At 35.2% G+C, this 19190-nt stretch overlaps 1 protein-coding gene across 4 annotated transcripts in view; it reads right to left on the bottom strand.

Moving 5' to 3' along the window:
* LOC131038394 (protein PIGMENT DEFECTIVE 338, chloroplastic) overlaps positions 1-19190 on the bottom strand; it is a 77789-nt gene that overhangs the window by 31563 nt on the left and 27036 nt on the right. For all 4 annotated transcript variants that reach the window (XR_009104412.2, XR_009104413.2, XR_009104414.2 and 1 more), the window contains exons 2-6: positions 15727-15801; positions 15470-15544; positions 15091-15171; positions 4092-4189; positions 1522-1647 (exon numbers count right to left, since the gene is read on the bottom strand). Coding sequence is in view for 1 of the 4 variants with exons in the window: in XM_057970819.2 (XP_057826802.2) it covers positions 1522-1647; positions 4092-4189; positions 15091-15171; positions 15470-15544; positions 15727-15801 (455 nt within the window). In the remaining 3 variants the exon portion in view is untranslated. The remainder of the gene's footprint in view (positions 1-1521; positions 1648-4091; positions 4190-15090; positions 15172-15469; positions 15545-15726; positions 15802-19190) is intronic.

Raw genomic sequence — 19190 nt, 5'->3', positions numbered from 1 at the left:
TGCCTTGTCTATAACAGGCAGTCATTCCCTCAAGTAAAGATTGAACAGGAATTGTTGAAACTTGACTATTTTGAAATCAGTACAAGCAAAATCATTCTCAATGGTGATATCTGTTATTGTTTCAATGGCTTGCATGGTTCCTTTTTCAATATTAGATGAAGTTCGATTACAGTTACAATTAATTGCTGATTTTTTTATGGATCTCCTATCCATACTACTGGTGGTTTGCTGATTGTAAGGTACCTTGTTTGGTTAGTCCGAACACTTTATTATTATTTTGAGTTCAATTATAGAAGTTTAAGTAAACTGTGCCAAAATCAAGTGTAATGAATTTTCAATTTTCATAATTTAAAAACCTTTATTTCCTCTTAAGATTCACTATTTTTGTGGCATTGTGAGTTCTTCTAAATTTCTAATTAACTGGAAACCAGTTTATATATGTGGGATCTGTCTATTGAATCATTTGATTGTTATTGGATTGTCCTTAGGAGTATCTAAACCTTTTCCTATCACGCCCATCTTTTGAAGTTTCTTTTTGATATCAAAATCAATTAGGAAAGCATCAACTTCATTGCTAAATTAGATGATAAAGAGTCATTTTCAGATCCCAGATCTAAGAAAGCACTTAGAGTGATTCATATTTTTCACAAAATCATTCCAACATTAGATTTCTGGTTTATAAACACAAAGCCCCTTGTAACAGAAATAACATATTGAAGTTTTGAACTGAGTTATTTTGTAAGACCAAGACCTGGCAGTCCAGACCTTGGGGTAGTCATTTTCCATTATCTGGGATTTGATTCCTTGCAAAAGAGATAAAGTACTCAGTATTTTATCTATGTTGTTGTGTGCAAAAAATAACATCAACACATCCATCCTTTAAATTTAATTTCTATAAATAGCATTTCACTTTATCAATCCAACTCCATAATCTAAGTTAATTTGTTTTTTAGTGATTATTGTTCATTTGAATAGCCAAGGTTATTTGTCTGAAGCAATTTATTTCATTACAATTATATTCCTTTGAATGAGTGCCATTTTAATTAAAATTCATGTATAAGAAGCTGTCTATACTTTCAATTCGTATTTTTGGTGCATGTTCCTTATCTAGCTTTGTTTGTTTTGGACAAAGTCTTTCTAATTTCTGATGACTTGCCCCAAGGAAAACTATAGTGTTGTACAACAAATGCAACGATGCTCTCAATTACACAGATTGGCTCTGGTTCTTTGTTGGATACAAAGACATCAGAAATGTTGTTAATTATTTGATTCTACTTTTCTCTACAAGTGAAGATGTTCAAATTCAGGTTGCACCCATCAAAACCAAAGAAATAAATGGCAACAACAGTTTGAAATAAAAAACATTTTGCCAGATCTTTACAAAGTCACAGAAATACATCTTGAATGCATGTCCTACTTTTTTTCATTTGAACATTTAACAAGAGCCCAAATCCATTTTAGGTACAATTCCTTTCCATCAACTTAAATGTATATTTGTTATAAACAAATCTTGTGGCTTACCTAAAATAGAGCTTATTTGGTATATTGGAGCGAACCACCATAACTTTCACCCTTTCTCCCACTGAGAACAAATCAGTCACGGATGAAACTCTTCCATGAGACATGTTTCCAATGTGAAGGAAACCACTGCAGACAACAAAAATGTTGTTATTTCCAGGTTAAATGGAACAAATTCTACCTGCAGAAAGGAAATTACTGATGATATGAACACTTAGAAAATTTCTAAATTGAATTCAAACTCAGTTACAAACACAGCCTTAAGACCATAGAGAACGGCGAAGTTCACATCACCAAAGGATAATTTATTATGTCCAATGAAAACGTAGCCATCATATCTATAATAAATCCATGGATTTCTTTGTACTGGTTATTTTTATGTTTTAATTCCCAGAAAATAAATTTGAACTTTACTCTTATAGAGAAATCATTTCGATTTTTCACATAAGTTAGGTAGGTTCCTTGAAAATGATCTCTCAGCATCTTTTAGAGAGACGTGTTTAAGATACCTAAGCCAGTTTCCAGACTATCATATATGACTTGTTTTAATATTTTTTACCTAGAAAGCTTTTCTATTATAAATGGTAATACAATAAATCATAGAAACCATGCACAAGTTATCAAAAGGGCAAATGAAAACAATTTATTTACTTTAACTTTTGCTTGAAGAGCTTTTTTATTTTTTTATATCAAACGGGACTCGGACTCGGACTTGGCAAGGCCGACCCGGACTCAGACTCGGGACTCGGAGTTAGAGTCGGCTTCAGATTCGGCTGGACTCAGGAAAGTGAAAAACTCCAGAAATTTAGAGATTTTTAAAGATTTAAAACTTGTTTCATGCACCCTTTATTGAATATACCTTAAAGACACAATAACATCATCAAACTCGGCTCATTTGATTACATATGCAAGTATACATCAATCACATAAGCCTAAACACAAATTGTAGCTGAAGGAAATAACAAACATAGATATATAAATATTGTCAAATGTATACAATATTACAAAACTCATGGAATAAAAAATCCATGTCATCATATGATCATCATCAAATGTTCCATACAAATACCAAATCCATACAAATCCATGTCTCTGCTCGTGCTCTCCGCTCCTCCTCTACCATGGCTACAGTCTCAGCCTCTATATCTACCTAGTCGATCCAATCAATGTCAGACTCGGAGGTTAAATTTTCCCTACTTCTATCGACACAATTTCCCCCCATATTTTTCGACGGGGGTTTGGGGACAGCACCCCCAATGTGGGGTCAAGGGGCATCGCCCCTTGCGGGTGTTATTTTTCTATTGGCTGACATGTTGTAACCCTAATTTTTCTCATTCTCAGGCAGAGGTTGTAGTGAACAAAGACGAGATCATTCATTTTAAAAAAAACTTTTTAAAATGTTTTTTTTTTGTCATTTTATTTAACCCAGCCGGTGACCGAGTTTCAAGCACTGGACTCACCAACTCGGCGAGTCTGGCAATTTTGCCTCCTAGACTCAACTGAGTCCGAGTCCGAGCTCTACAAACTCAGGAGGCATGACTCTGACCCGGACTCGCCGGGATTCTCGTTTCTATTAATTTCCTCTATGAATATTAATTATAATATGAATATCTATTTAAACCACTATATATACACACATGAACACATAACTTTTACTTAAGAACTATTTTATTTTAAGACATCAGAAAACTTTTACTTTTACTTAAAAGCTATTTTATTTTTCAAGAGTTCTTAAAAAGCTAGAAGAAACAAACTATTTACTGCATATCTGAATTACATAGCTATTTCAATTATTTTACTTACTATTTTATTTACTATAGCCATATCAATAGTTTTACTTACCATTTTGTTTAGTACTTCAAAGTATTTTATTCCATACAAAAAAAAATTAATAAAACCATAGCACACTTTAAATGCGGTAAATTTAATATATTTTGTTTGAAAATATTTATATTTTGTTCGAAATGTTTAATCGCTCTTGTTGTTTCTACTGCTGCTTTTTTAATTTTGCTTCTCTTCCCTTTTGGTGCTTTGTATTTTGTGGTAATACTTTTGTTTTGAAAAGGGTAGTAAATATCATAAATAAATGTATGTATGTATGCATGCATGTATGTATGTATGTATGCATGTATGTATGTATGTATTTATGCATGTATGTATCTGTATGTGTGTATGTATGTATGTATGCATGTATGTATCTGTATGTATGTAAGTATGTATGTATGTGTGCGTGTGTATGTGTGCATGTATGTATGTAGGTATGTATGTATGTATGTATGTAAAAGTCACCATTCATTACTAATAATTTCCTTTGTCAATTGGCTAAGATTTTTGTCTAATATTTGTTTTGCTCAAATTTTGTTTTGTCAGCAATGAGGCATTTTTTGTGCATACACATACCATTACACTCAACCCTTGCTCCCATTGTAGGTATAACAATATTGGCAATAGTGCTTCGTTATAAAAACATAAAAAATGAATATATCCTTCAAAAATAAAGAAAATTATGCATGAAGATTACCATTATAGGGAGAATGGCTAATAAATGTTTAAAGGGGGATAATAAACTTGACCTTTTGTCTGTTCCATCAACCATGACTCGTGCCCCATTTGGATATAGCCTTTTAATTGTTCCCTGCAGTAAACTGCCTTGATACAAATTCCTCATTTCCTAAAAAACAATCAAAAAGGTGGTTACATAACCTCAACATAATTCTTGAAGAATACCAAACTTGAAAAGAGATTCCGGAAAATAACAACAAAAGCTTAGCTGGACTTATAGCCGTATAAATAGCAGACCGTGTGAATCACAAACACAAAACCTTCATATCCAGAACCATCATAAATAGAGAACAAAGATGCACTGCTCACTTCAGAAGAGAAAAGCAGCCGTTCAACCTCACATCTAAGTTGGGTTAGCATCATCATACATACAGGAAAAAAGGTAAATTGTTGCACTCCAGGAGACAAGAAACTGTTTGATCTCACAATGTGATAGGTTTTTATATATGTATTGCGCATATGTTGGTCAAAAGGAAATTAAAAGTTCTTGATTCTCAATGTCACATTTGTCCATTTAAATGTCATCCTTCTCTACATCAAACTTCGAAGGAGTTACATACAAGATTACAACACAAGTGAAAGATTTATAATATTAGTAAATACAAATAATATGTGCTCAAAAGGACCAGATTTAGAGTATCACACGAGTGAATATTGTGTAGGATTTCTACACATTGTGGTATTAAAAACAAGAAATTGTGAGTGAAAGAATTTATCAGATCTGAGATTAACAATTAATAGAACCTAAGAAATGTTTTAAGTATAAGGACCTAAAGTATTCCTGTGTGATTAACAAGAATTGACAAGGGATTGGATTGGTGGAGCAGCTTCATTGAATGGTACATCGATCATAGACACAGTGTGAGATTGACTTCATTTTTCGAAAGTGAACACTGAAAACTCTGCATGGTATATGATATTCCTAGATTTCAAGCCCCCAGGTAGAAGTTATGGGATTGAAATATACTGTTTTCCATCACCGGGGAATTAGTGTCACCAATGGCATTAGCAGACAATGAATGAAATCATCAACCCCCTCAGCTGGTTATCATTCAACATATTGGAATCTCAATGTCCACTAACAGAAATAAATGAAGTGTCTTTAAAGGAGGTTGAATAGTCTTGTTGTAGCAATTTCATTATAGTCCTTGACACTACCTAGTTTATCTAGTTGGCCAAATGATTAGGCTCAAAAGGTAAATGTATCGTGAGCATGAGGCACATATATGAATGATAAATTAAATGGATGAATATATAAATGAATAAAGGTATTTATGGATATATGCATTGCCAATGAGTGGAAAACAACCAATGCTGCTCACATTAACTTTCCCTCCTGCCTTCAATGCTTGTACTTGAATATTTATTTTACAACTATTGGATGTGAAGTCCAATGATTTGTTTCATCTTCCCATCTCTGTCCCTTCGTCTTCTATTGAAGACTACTGTATATATATGAGGGTATATCCCTATGTATGTAAGCTACAACAAATAATAAAGATTAAGGCCTGCTTTCCTGTGGATGTAGCCAAATTGGTGAACCACGTCAAATATTTGTCTTTGTGTATAATATGTGAGTTCCCAATTTGTCTAATTATTTAACAATTGGGATCAAAACAGTTATGAGAGATCCAAGGAGAGCAAGCTTTAAAGGGTAGGAGGTTTAAGCACATGGTAGACGATAGACTATGAGTTGTTAATAAAGTTTGTCTGCCAAATTGAATGTTGGTGGGTACTCCTGCGTGTGGTGTTGTCATAAAATTGGATATGAAACAAGTGAAGATATGAAGGGTTTGCTTGGGTGGAAGCTGGGAAGCGTTTTTGTTGGGATTACCTGTGGGTGCATTAGTAGCTTGGGTTTCAGAGATTTTGTGGGCTCACTACGGATTAGACAACAAGGAGAGTTAATTGTGGTGTGTAAGTGATCGCTAGAAATGGAAGGGCTCAATTTGATTTACCATGAGTGATGAATCCGGTTAGACCAAGAAAGTTTCCCTTTGCAATACAGTCCTGCTCCGTTATTACAGAGCCATAGGCAACAGGGACATGTTTGGTTTTAATTTTTCACTAAGATGAGTTTGTTCGTTGCAGAGGGTGTGGAAAAGAGTGGACGTTCAAGATCCAAAATGGAGATGAATACCATGTATACTACTATGCTGTGAAGAACCCTGACTGGTGTGTGCAAATTTTCTTCAGAGTGAATTGAATTGCAACATGGAAGAGGAAAGGGTGAGTCGAAAGGTTTTGAGGGGGATGCCCCAAACTCATCAACAACGAGGGTTGTTTCTCTTGTGTCTACACCGAATGTGATATGTGCTTATTTGCCTAAATGGCCACTCAAGAAAAACGCTTGCATTTATCTGGAATTTATTCAAATTTTTGAGAATGTACAATTTCTTTTTAAATCTCCTTGTTTTCGTAGGGCATTTCAAGTTATATAGCCAATTTTACATTTATGTTATAACACTAACAAGGAATACGAAAAACGTTTGAGGATTGCTAAGTGGTGAATATGATTCTGATAAGTATGCAGTCTACACCAAATGCAGCTAGTGTTGGTGATTATGTTTGCTGTCTGGTGTAAATGTGATGATTGTGGTTTTCAAATTTCTTTGCATTTTTTCAGGTGTTACCCAGCACATGTTTCGGAAATGGACACCGTTTTGGGGACTTGAGGACGGTCGGAAACGTTTCCAAGCCGTCCCCGATCACCCAAAATTTTCGGAAACCGTCCTAGAAACTCGGATACGGTCAACCTTTTTTTCAGGGACCGTTGACTGTCCCCGGGACGGCTGGGGACACCCAAGCCATCCTGTAGCCGTCCCAGGGACAGATGGCCATTTCCGGCAGTAGGGACAATTAAAAATCAAAAAAAAAATTATAGAAAATATTTTTCATTTTTCAGATGCTGCCATTAAAAATTATTATTAAAAAAAACAATTAAATTTTTTTTTTTTAAATTCCTGATCGCTAATAGAAAGCCAGTGATTTTTTTATTTTTAATAATTAATAATTATTTTTTTAATATTCCAAATCGTTTACAAATATTTGCTCATACGAGCATCAACATGAGACCATTACAAGCATTTCAGAGCACAACCATGACACTAACATTTGCTCATTTCGAGCAACCACAACCATGACACTAATATTTAGCTCATTTCAAGCAAACAAACTAGAATCAACCTATGGAAGACCAAGAGTCACAAATTAGAATTGTTACATCCCACTTGTGCCCTAGTTGTTAATATGCAGTATTTACGCCCTGATACATGTTTGCCCTAGTGCATTTGTGCTATACTTGCAAGATGTTTAACGTGCCCTAGTTTTCATGTCTAATTTTAAGTATATGTTCAGATGTTCATGCATATTTGAATGATGTCCACTATGCTTATAAAGATGATTTGATGGATTTTAATTGGTAAATAGATGAATTGATAGTTAATATTGTGACATGATGTTTTACCTATGCCAATGAATTATGAAATGTTAGAGCAGGACAAGATTTTGGATCTAACTGATTTCATTGGCCAAGTGTGTGCAGGAGATCATCGCCCTCCGCGAAGGGAAGGAAAGTATCATCAAGCCGGGAGGTAAAGGAAAGAAAGAACTCTATGTCGTCTGGAACCCTAAGCTGAGCCAGGTAGACTTTTGAGTGACCTTGTTGGTCGTCGCGTCAGGTAACCGTAGATGGTCAGCACAAAGATTTTAGGGTTTATAACCCTAGGTTTTTGTGTTTGAGTTCGAGGTAACTCATTGCTATTATTTTAAGGAATTTTTTTTAAATACCTCAGAAGCTCATGATTAATCATGCATAAATATTATATAGGTATATATTCATATATGTAATATATGAATATAATTTGCAAAATTATTTAAAGGTTAAGTAACCTTAAAAAAAAATAAAGAAATGAAAAAACCTTATTATTTATTTAAAAACAAATAAATAAATAAGGGGCACACCTTATAGTCACCAAGTAATAGTGACTTAAAATAAAAGACTCTTAAACAAATATTTCATCCCCTTCATGGCATGATTCATTAAACTTTTAAGTTCACTTGTCAATAATATTTTATTGGCCAAAATTTAAGAGGTTTCTTTTTAAAAAAAAACGCAGTGCATATATACATATCAAACAATATCTATCGCATAACTTTGATATATTTTGGGGCATAAACAAATGGGAAGATATATATTCTTATATCGATATGAATAAAAGATGTTTGCTCGGGCAAGTGTTTACAGGAACTTTTAATATATTTCAAACACTTCATTATATTATGGAGAAGAAGGAAAATATTTTGGGAAGCAAGCATTTTGGCGTGAGCCCAAGAAGCTTCTCCAGGAAGCTCAAAACGTGAGGATGGAGCACAAGTATGGCGTGACTCCTAGCTGATTTGTGAATCCGCCTGGTATTAGGGCGTTTTGGCAACAAGGGAAAACGTTTTTGGGAATACTTTAAGCCAATATAGAAAAGAACGATTCATTACTCTTACTCCTGGCAGCCGTAGAAAGAGGGTTTTGTGCTCTGCGAATTTCATTTTTTCTGCTGAACGTTTCCATAATAGAGGGTTTGCAGTGTGGGAAGCATTTACCAGACATTTCATCTTCTAAAAATCATACCAGGTCATGTAGTTAGACTAACCCTACGATTTTGGTTTATATTCCTTCCATTGCTTCCTAAATTTCGAAGTTTAATGATATGGCAAAGGAAATATATATTGGGAATGCTGAGATAGTTTTGTTGTGTGGTCATTCTTTTGTTTTGGCAAAGAAGATTAAGGTGTAATTATTTCTTGCTGTTGCTGTTCTCCATTTGTGATGTGCAAACCTAAATTGGATGATGTATTATATTTGTTCAAACTGCTCCTAGATGAACAAGGAAGAAATTTATATAAATTTTTGATTATGCAGTCTTTACATCTGCTAAAGTAATAAATACGTATGGAAACTTGAGTGTATTGTATGTTCTTTCAGAAAGAATGGTTTAAAAATACTTGGGATATGATAAACCCAGCTGAAACAAATGCATTCAGCAGTACCTCTCAGTGTGAGACTGTATCATTCCAAATAAATCTGAAAACCTTTATGAATCTGTTAAAATATTATTCAGTTTCAGAATTACTTTAATATTGGAAGAGAGTTATAACAGGGTACATTGCTGTTAGGAATGCAAAGGATACTCCACCTAAACATCTGACAGTTTGTTGATTTGAAAAAAGTAAAAATTATGAAAAATCTCAGTCTATAGTACTGATTAGTACATCCTCGTCTTTTGCAAAACCATTTAGGTTAGTTGGTGGGTTCTTAGCCTACTCATTTCACCATGACTGGTTAAGTCTGAAATATATAGCAGCAGAGATAAACTTCATGTATCATGCGTATTTAGTAATTTACATCTTTATATGTATATATAGGTATGAGGTACAGCCTATAAGAAGGGAGAATGTACAGATTTGTTTTGCAAAATTACACCATCAGTTAAAGGGTTGCACACCCAAGACTGTGGTATGAAGAATTAACCTCTATTCCGAGCTAATTCAAATTTGACTAAGTCTTATCAGTCAAAACAACAACATCGGACAACCTATCTAATTGAGATTATCCTCTTTAGATTTGAAATCCACTAATACCCTAGCCTAGGAAGGCCGTGGGTAGAAGGGCACCGTTGTACTTCGATGCAGATAGCATCCACCATTGAGGGATTACTCTCAAGATGTCAGGACAGCAGAGACATGTCAGGTATGGTTTATATTCCCTACTTATGAGTTGGATGTACAGCTGGCGACTCTTATGCTCCCTACTTTCCCATTCCAGGGATTTAGTTGTATCACTACAACCTTTGCAAACTAAATGAGAAGAAATAAATGGTAACTGTTAAGAGTACTAGAGCCGTTATCATATGAATGTAAAATAAATGTGACCAATAGTCGCCATGTGAGCACAAATATGGTCAATTGTAAATTAAAACTCGCTCATTCTAGACCTATGCCCTAGAGCCCTTTAATTGCAGTCATGAAGGGAGTAATTATGATTTCACTCGAAGTGTAATTGCAGCTATTTGAAAACCTTTGGGGCCAAAGGGGTCCTCCTACCAGAGCGTCAATCAAGATGGTTAAGTTATCTTCAGCCTGGTAAGAAACGTTTGACCAGAATAGTATTTCAAAGCTCATTAATGCAGTTGGGCATAATAAACATTATGGGAGCACTAAGACTTTTAGTAAATATTACCTCAATGAGAAAGGGGTTGATAGGCAAGAGAACTTATAACGCTCTTAATGCTGATGGTCCTCTGTATAGAAATACATAGCTTCACAGCCCAAATGCAATTGGCATTCAAACAAAGCAAACAGTTTCTCTAACAGTATAGTAGCAGCACGAATACTCTCAATACGCACAAAACATAGAAGCTAATGTTGATGAGGGTGATGGTTGTCTGTCGTCTATCTCATCTTTCCTCACTAAGGTAAGTATTTCGGTTTAAACCATGCTTCAATGAAACTAGAAGGGAACAATTTGTATCTAAATAAATAAGGCTTTTAACCTTAGGATGAGGTAGAGTACCAGCCAATAAAATCAAACATGCCAATTTGTGATGAACTACTAACGGTTGAGATTCATGTAACCTTCATGTGTAAAAAGGGCATCATTTGTTAATCATTTGTAACTTAATGGCGGATGCCAGTTAATAAAGGCCAAGTATGGGCTACTTTCCTTGTGTAAATAGCATTGAGACTGTGTGGAATACGAACTATTCAACTATTGTACTTAATACTGGTATATTTGTACAGAACATTGGTTCATGAAAAGAAGTAGGACGGTGATTTCTACATATTCGTTAAACTTGGATTCATCTTTGTACCTGTGAAAGAGCAGGTTGCTAGCTCAAGGGCACAAGTATTTAACATAAGGTTTGTCAAGAAAGGTTTCATTCTAAGAGTATAAGTTATCTCGAGTTTGTTGACCAACATGGAAAACTTGAGTCCAAACGTAGCCAATGAGCCTCATAGAGTCAGAATGCAGTAGCATAGAGACAGATTTGAGGACTTGGTCATCTTCAGGAATTCAATCCAACCAAGCAGGATGTAGACAATTGGCTTCATGTTTTAGCGCGTTTGCAATAACCTAGAAACCCTCAGACATAGTGATGTTACTTCTCTAAACGTCTACCAATATGTTAATCCAGATACACAATCTAGTCAGAGGTCATACCAATTAGGGGGAACCTATAGGGTATGACCGACTAGGGATTTGTGTAGGATTATATGTGGTTCAGATGGCATTGAGTTCCACTTCCTGTTAACTCCCTACGAAGGGTCAAGCCAATCCAGTTGGATATGGCACAGGGGACTAGATAGTCCGTGGTTGGGCGGAAAAGCGCCCTGATTATACTTTCCCTCCCCGCTAACTTGATAAAGTTATGAAGTTTAGGATATTAGCATCAGTTGAAATGTACTCTCTAAACCCTCTCTCTTTCAATTCATGCAATGTTAGTTATTTTCTATCTTACGTTTTCGTTTAGTTTCGAGTAATATAATTACTTGTAGATATTGTTTATCTCGTTATAAAAAATAAAAAATCTCCTCCTTATATATTAAGTTTGAAATTGATCTGGATAACGACTATATTTGTTAACGGCTAGTTTCGTTTCAGCAAGTTATATTTTTGTATAAATGCTTCATTTAATTTTAGCATGTTACAAGAATCCACTTATTAGAAACCACCTCCAAACTAGAAGCCAACTGTGGAAGACTAAGAGTCACAACTTTGAATTCCATATTAGCTGTCCCTTTGGGATTTGAACTTTGATCTCCACAATGAGAACTCAATGCTTTAACCAATTGAGCTCAACCCCTTGGACATAATTAATAATTATTAAAAAATATTAAATAATATAATAATTTACAAACTCAGTAAGAGATTAATTTTTTTAATTTTTTTACTTTCACATTTTCTGGTTTCCGTTTCACTGTCGATTTCCATACAATATAATACTATATGGATACCATAAGTCATTCCCAAACAAAAAAAATAAAAAACATTAGCTTGGACGGGAGGAGCTTTCACAGCAATGCTTAAAGCTGAAAGGGTTTTTAACTTTTTTGATTTTGGTCTGAGCAAGGGGAAAAAATTAAAAAAATATAAGAAGCAACAGCAACTTGTAAGACTATTTGGAATTAGAATCAAGACTCTAATTTATAAATGTTATTATGTTGCTATGATGAATGTTTATTGTGTTACAATGTTATATAAATTTCAGATTTCCATTATACACACACACACACACACACATATATATATATATCCCCTGTCATCCCCTATTCCGAGAAAACAAAAAAACGTCCCGGAAACTCAAGGTAACATAAATTTTTTCTAAGAATGGAAAATGGGTAAATGAACCAATGACAGATATCAATGTAATGGTGTTTACATCTACAGGATAAGTGTATAAACATGCATTCAAATGGCTTTGTTGTTTTGGGTTCAATTGATGAGATATGGTGGCTTTGTTGATGAGAATTCCTCCCGATCAGCAATCTATAGCTTTCATCTACAGAGGAACAAAGCGGCAGAGATTGTCTATGAATAACAATATGAATTTTGGCATAATTTTGAACCAGCACAATCGTATTAGAGAGAAGAATAGTTATTATTTTTTGGTGTCTGTGAAGAAATCTAAGGAGGACAAGAAGGGAGGTAGAGGAGGAGGATGGAAGTGTAATGGAGATGTTGAATACCTACACAGGCCTCTTCAAGCTGGGATTGGCTTCATTGGAGAAGAAGAAACACAGCGAGGGGTTCTGCTGGTCACCAGAATTCTATTAGCTGGCGGTTATGAAGACACTGTTGATAATGGAGATGTGAGGTTTGTTTCATGCCCTGATTACAATGGCAGCCACAAGATTTTCAAAGAAGAGGGAAATTTGATGGTGACAAGGTGTTTGCAGCTGTAAGTTATAACTGCTAAATGTGGAGTTTTTTGGTATTCTTTTATAGATTTTGTCTATGATGTCTATGAACATGATTACTTGTTGTGGATTGGCAAATCAGATCTGAGGTGGATCTAGTGTTTGAATCTTTAAGTCTACAGATTATCCGGATGGATAATTAGGGTGTCTCCACTAGACTTGTGGCATGCTTATCATGATACCATGAATAGTCAGTGTCACACTGCAGTGGGAGTTTTCTTTTGGTAGTGAGCTTTTTGCTGTCACAAGATAGTTATCTTCATGTGATTGGAGATATTGATTCTTAGATGCCATGGTAGGCTCTTGATTCTAGATTAGAGCATTGGCATGACGCAGGTTCTCTTGGCAAGTTATGCTCTTTGGAGCATGTGGTATTACTTTCTGGAGATGTTAGATCAAGTTGTCATGTTGTGTTCCCAGGTTATGCAGACATGCAAAGGGAGTTTTGACATTGGTCTTGTTGGTGCTCTTGGTATTGAGTACATTGCTCGATTGATCATGGAGGTACACTTGACTATTAGGAGACTTGGGTAAGTCTGGAGTTCTCTTGGGATTAGAGAACATTTGTTGTGACAATTTTTCATTTGGAGGTTTCAGCAAGAAGACCAAGGAGCCTACACCTAGTAATGGACGCAAGTTCATTATGGAACTGGACGAGATTGTTCTTGGAGAGAGTCATTGTGACTTGGTGTATCCTAAAGGAGCATTCTCACTCCCCAGTCTTGGTCTACTTGGCAGATCTCCTTATGCATTTGAATTTAGGAGATGTTTGAGTTTGTTCCCAGCTTTAGAATGAATTTGAGTTTGATCTTCCTTGTTTAAAGGGGCTTACATCCATGTTGGTTTGGTGTTGTTAATGATTTCATTTGGGGAGGTAAAGGAGATCATACTTGGCACAACTTAGCACTTGGTGGTGCTGGTAGAAGGATGAGATATGGTTTGCATTTTCTCTTTTGACATTATGTTTCTTCCTAAAGTCTCTTATTCATTGGTTTGTGGTCATATATTGTTCTTGTACTTTATTGTTTTTTAACAGCAGTATGTTGTGTTTTAAATGAGGCTTGGAAGAAGTGAAGTGAGATCAAAGGTGAGAGAATTGAGCAGCAAATAAGCTCTTTTGCAGCAGGTTAGTTGCAGGTTGCAGATCATTGTGATTTGATTATTGCAACACCTTTTATGTAAGTGCTGATTGGTAGATTGACATTGCTCATGCAACATGTGTAATCTTTTTCATTGGACTATACTATAAGGGTCTTCACATTTTTTGCACATCAATGGTTTTATGGTGTGTTTTGTTATCCTTGAAGATGGTTTTTTTTAGCAGGACAATGGATTATACAGTGATAAGAGTTGTTGTATTGGCTGGATAGGTTGGCATGAATTTACTAATGTTGTATGGTTAGTTGGATGTGATTAGCAATTAGTTGTGGTTGCTATTCCAGCTATGGTAATTGATTCTTGGCCTATTTATTACCATGGAATTTGGTGATTGTGTTTGGATATTGCTTGAGAATGGATAGCAGCAAATGGGTCATGGAAAGCATACTTCAAATGGGAGGCTGTTCAGATGTGAAGTCGAAGCATGAGTCAAACTTCAAGTGGGAGATCGTTGGATGTGAAGTCCGACTATTCATTTCATCTTCCCATCTTTGTCGCTTCGTCTTCTATTGAAGACTATTGTATATATGTGAGGGTAAATCCCTATGTATGTAAACTGCAATGAATAATAAAGATTAAGGCTTGCTTTCCTGTGGATGTACCCAAATTGGTGAACCGCATTAAATATTTGTGTTTGTGTATAATTTGTGAGTTTCCAATTTGTCTAATTATTTAACAACTGCATATTGCATTGAATAATGTAAAACTTAATTGCAAAGTGACATAAATATCAAATATCAAATAATCAAAGGATATAAAACAACGTGAATATGAGGAGGGCATATGCAGAATGTGATCACTTATGAGAATGGATGGGGGTTAGACCATTACTTCTGCATAGCAGATATTGAAAATGACAATTGAAGTAAATTATAAACTTACCCAAGCGCTTTTTTCACTAACTACTAGAACACCTACTTCTTCATTCACGTCAATAATAACCACTTCCATCCTTGTGCCAACCTGCAAAGACAAAAATCATAATCTGCCTCTGTCAGAGTGAACCTATGCCTCAACAACCAAAATCATATATTCATCCAAGAACTGCAAAAAAAACACTTCTCTTGTAGTCTGGGTTGTATTACGAGCACAATAGAGGCAATTTTCAGAATATAATGAAGGCAAACGCATCTCCAAAATTAGATGGACTTCCATCCAATTTTAGCACCAAAGATATTATACATATCCTGTTAAGAATTAGACCTGAAATGATATCCCTAATTTACAATGCATTAAGGTACAAGATATGTTGTTGGCTTACATATTCTTTTAACACTGAAAAATTATCAAGAGGTGTATTCAGAATTTCACGTTTGGGAAGAAACCCTCTTAGCCCCTGAAAATATAACTTTAATTAGATTTACATAATAAACTTGATATTCTTCTGAAGATTGTGGAAACCAAAACAAATAAGATGAATTCTACACCTAAGTAAGAGAGACATAAATCAATCTCCTTGAAATAACCTTCTAACCTACTGAAAATTTGAAAGGAAGCTTTGGTTAGTACTGACAATACCTCAATTCGTGAGACAAGGCCACCAGTGTTCCATTCAGAAATGGTGATTTCAATTGGTTTGTTTATATGTTTTATCTGTAAATCACAAGAAACGCAAAAGAGTGGATGAATGAATCCATTCTTAAAGTCAAAAAACATGTTAATAATTGACTAATGTCAATAAGCTCTTCAATGACAAGCACCCCACAAAAAACAATATAGAAAAATCAGCTTTCCCGATTCAAGTGGAACTTGACTCTAGAAAACCTAAATATATCTTATTAGCATTTGGCATTCGTAACTTAATCATTGGTATGCTATGAACCCAAAACTATTAAATTCCCACATCCCAAAAGCAAAATCTATTCTTCTCTTTTGTAGACAAATTTATCCTTGTCTTTAGAACATTCATTGTTATTAGTATTAATTATTTAAATATTAATGAATGCATGTGATACAGTGATGGTGTGCCTCTCATAACTTATAAAACATAGGCTAAAGGCTACGGTAGCTATCTAAGACGCAGGTTATCTTTCATACATAAGGAATTGATATATTTGCCTAAGCAACAAACAATAGGATTAGTGAGATCACAAAAAAGTGGAGGAGTTTAAAGTTTGGTAAAAGAATTAGAAATGTTCCTCATTGTTGCTGAGGTCTATCTTCTTTTTGAATAGTCCATCAGACCAAGTTGGCAGGTTTGATGGAAGGATTAAATTACTGGTGACTGTGTTCTCCTTGGTTGGTATGCTGGTCCGAGGGACTGAACATCAAGAAAAAATTGAATTTAAATGAATGACTGACTGGGCCAACCTACTAACACCAACCAGCAGCAGTCTATTCGCTTAAAAATGGGGTTAAAGATTTCTTATTGCTTCTCTTCCATGAGCCAGTGGTCTCTCAATATCTTTAAACAAGGAATAATATTTTTTGTTCTTCTTAACTTATTACTTTCCCAACATGATTGATTAATGTCGTCACTAATTGCATCAAGAAATATCCCATTAAGAGGATAATCGAAAAAAAGTAAAATCATCCAAAGAGTGATTGGTAACTCAGGTCCAGCTGGTGTAGGGATGATGTTAGCTTCCCATTCAGGTTCTTTTGTTAAAAGTAGCTCTTTCTACCTGGGGTCAGGTCTCAAATTAGCCAATGTAACACTCACCCACGTGTAAACTTGTTGATAGCATCACTGTGTTTTGTTAAGAGGCTATACTTAGAATGTTGATTGGAAACATCTGCACTTAATGTTCCTTATTTTGAAGCATTAAAATATTATGAAGTAATTCTTGGATGGATTGACAGTAAAGTTGACATTATGAATGGATTGAATATGTGGAATGCAATGTAATAAATTAACTATGATTTTGTGTCTGATGTGTCTACACCCTCTACATGATGAGGTGTTGCATTTTCATGTTGCTTCAGCTATATAAGTTTCCGTGATTGCATTTGATGTTTATTTGAGTGAGCAAATGACAAGGTTAAATCAAACTGGAATCAAGGGACTTACCTCATGTGTAGAAACATGTGTTTCTGTTTAGGCACCAAAGAACAAACCGAGCCTTGTGATGTCTAAAGTATTGCATATAGTCACGTAGATAATGTGTATGGTCTTCAATGACTACGTGAGAAATTAAGCTGTGAGATCTTATGTGGGTATGCCTTGGCTTGGTTAGGTTCGGTCATACGAACATTCAGGCCCTTTAAATTGAGTTTTAAAGTTAAGATGGGATGAGGGCATAATGTGTCTAATAAGAAATGAGAGGGGTAGGAAGATGTTAAGTAATGTGTCTAATAAGAAATGAGAGGGGTAGGAAGATGTTAAGTGTCACATGCATAAGAAGAATGACAAAGGAATGTTAGAGTTGGGCAGTAAGTAAAGAGTATTAATGAAAAGAAATGGAATTCAAAAATGATGAAGAAATGAAGTGAGCAACATAACAAGAAGAGAAAGAATGCGAAGGGAATGAAAGAGGATCTCTGCAAGCATTAACGGAGGAAGGCCAATCAGATTTGAGATGTTTCTTTTTAATGATGGATAGGATGGTTGCCTCAAGTTTGGAGCACAACTGATGAAGAGAAAGATACATATCAAATGAATAAGAGGATTAAGGCACACTCAAGTGGAAAGAGAGCAATGAAAAGAATGATTTTGGACTGGTATGAGGAAGTAATCAAGATAAGCAAATGTGGACTGGCATGGCTATTAAATTATGAATATATCTAAAAGAGACATCATTTTATTCTTGGAATAGTGACAAGGAGGGATAATGATGTTTGACCAATACTAGGAAGAAATTCACAAGGAGAGTTGAATCCTTTGCATTTCTAAACGAGATAGATTGAAGATGAGAAGTTGTCAAACTTATATCAATCAAGAAGTTTCACAAGAAGACTAGAAGTGACTTGTAAGAGATATGATTTTGTAGCATGTAAAGCTAGTTGAGAATCGGCAAAGCAAACATTGAAGGAAAATCTTTGCAATGTTATTCAAGGCTTGCTCAATGCACTGGTAGTCTTGCACAGAGATGAGAGTGGTAAATGTGCCACAATGACATCTTGGTGGAGTGCAATATCTTCAGCAACCTATATAAAGGGAGAACCATCGGCAAGTAAATCACTTCCTTACAAGTGAAAAAGTAAACAAGAAGCATAATAAATGAATGTTATGGTTGTGTGGTGCCAATTGCATGTAGAGACTTGAATAATTTCATGGTGTTCTATCTATAACGTGCACATATGTGTGGGCATTTACCCAGCTAGGCAATACCTAGTGATTGAGTTGAGATAGAGATAGTCCTAAGCATCACAGTTGTTTGTTTACTAGTCACAAATGTTAAAGAAAGTGTTGTACGTTGAATGAAAATAGAGTGATGATGTTCCAAGTATGCCATTCATTTTCATCTTGGCGGTCGCACATGTGAAAGGAACCAATAACTATTAAGTGCTGCACATGTTGGGTCCTAAAGTCACATTCCAAAATCCTAGAGCATTAGCCTATCCTCGAGGCCAGGGTGTTCTCTTCAAGAGGATAGGAGATGATCCCATCAGTAGATTATGGATTAAAGGCTGGTTTCTAAGAATGGGCACTCTCTCCTTCATCTTGGGCTTTGGTAAACTTAGGAGAGTGTTTCTAAATGATGATATGACCAAACCAGCAACAGCTACACCCAATGTATGCTTGACCCCAAGATTTGTCATTAGGTCAACAAGTAACTAGCTACTTATACGACCTCTCATTGAGTCAATAACTACATCCTTGCATATGCACCTAAATATGACAACAATACTATATCCCCACAAGTGAATCCAGTTAATATTTCATACACAAATCCAAGGTATAGGCATGCATGACATGATTGTCTAACAATCTTAATGGTGTGTTCTCACTTAGAATAATCCCAGGTTGTATTAATGAATCATGAAAGCATGTAGGACCCTAATCTACTCTTAAAATAGTAAAGACAAAGAGATTAAAATCA

The sequence above is a fragment of the Cryptomeria japonica genome, chromosome 2, assembly GCF_030272615.1.
Source record: "Cryptomeria japonica chromosome 2, Sugi_1.0, whole genome shotgun sequence".
Classification (NCBI taxonomy): domain Eukaryota; kingdom Viridiplantae; phylum Streptophyta; class Pinopsida; order Cupressales; family Cupressaceae; genus Cryptomeria; species Cryptomeria japonica.
Note: the sequence above shows the minus strand (reverse complement) of the source record. Positions and strands in the feature narration are given on the sequence as shown.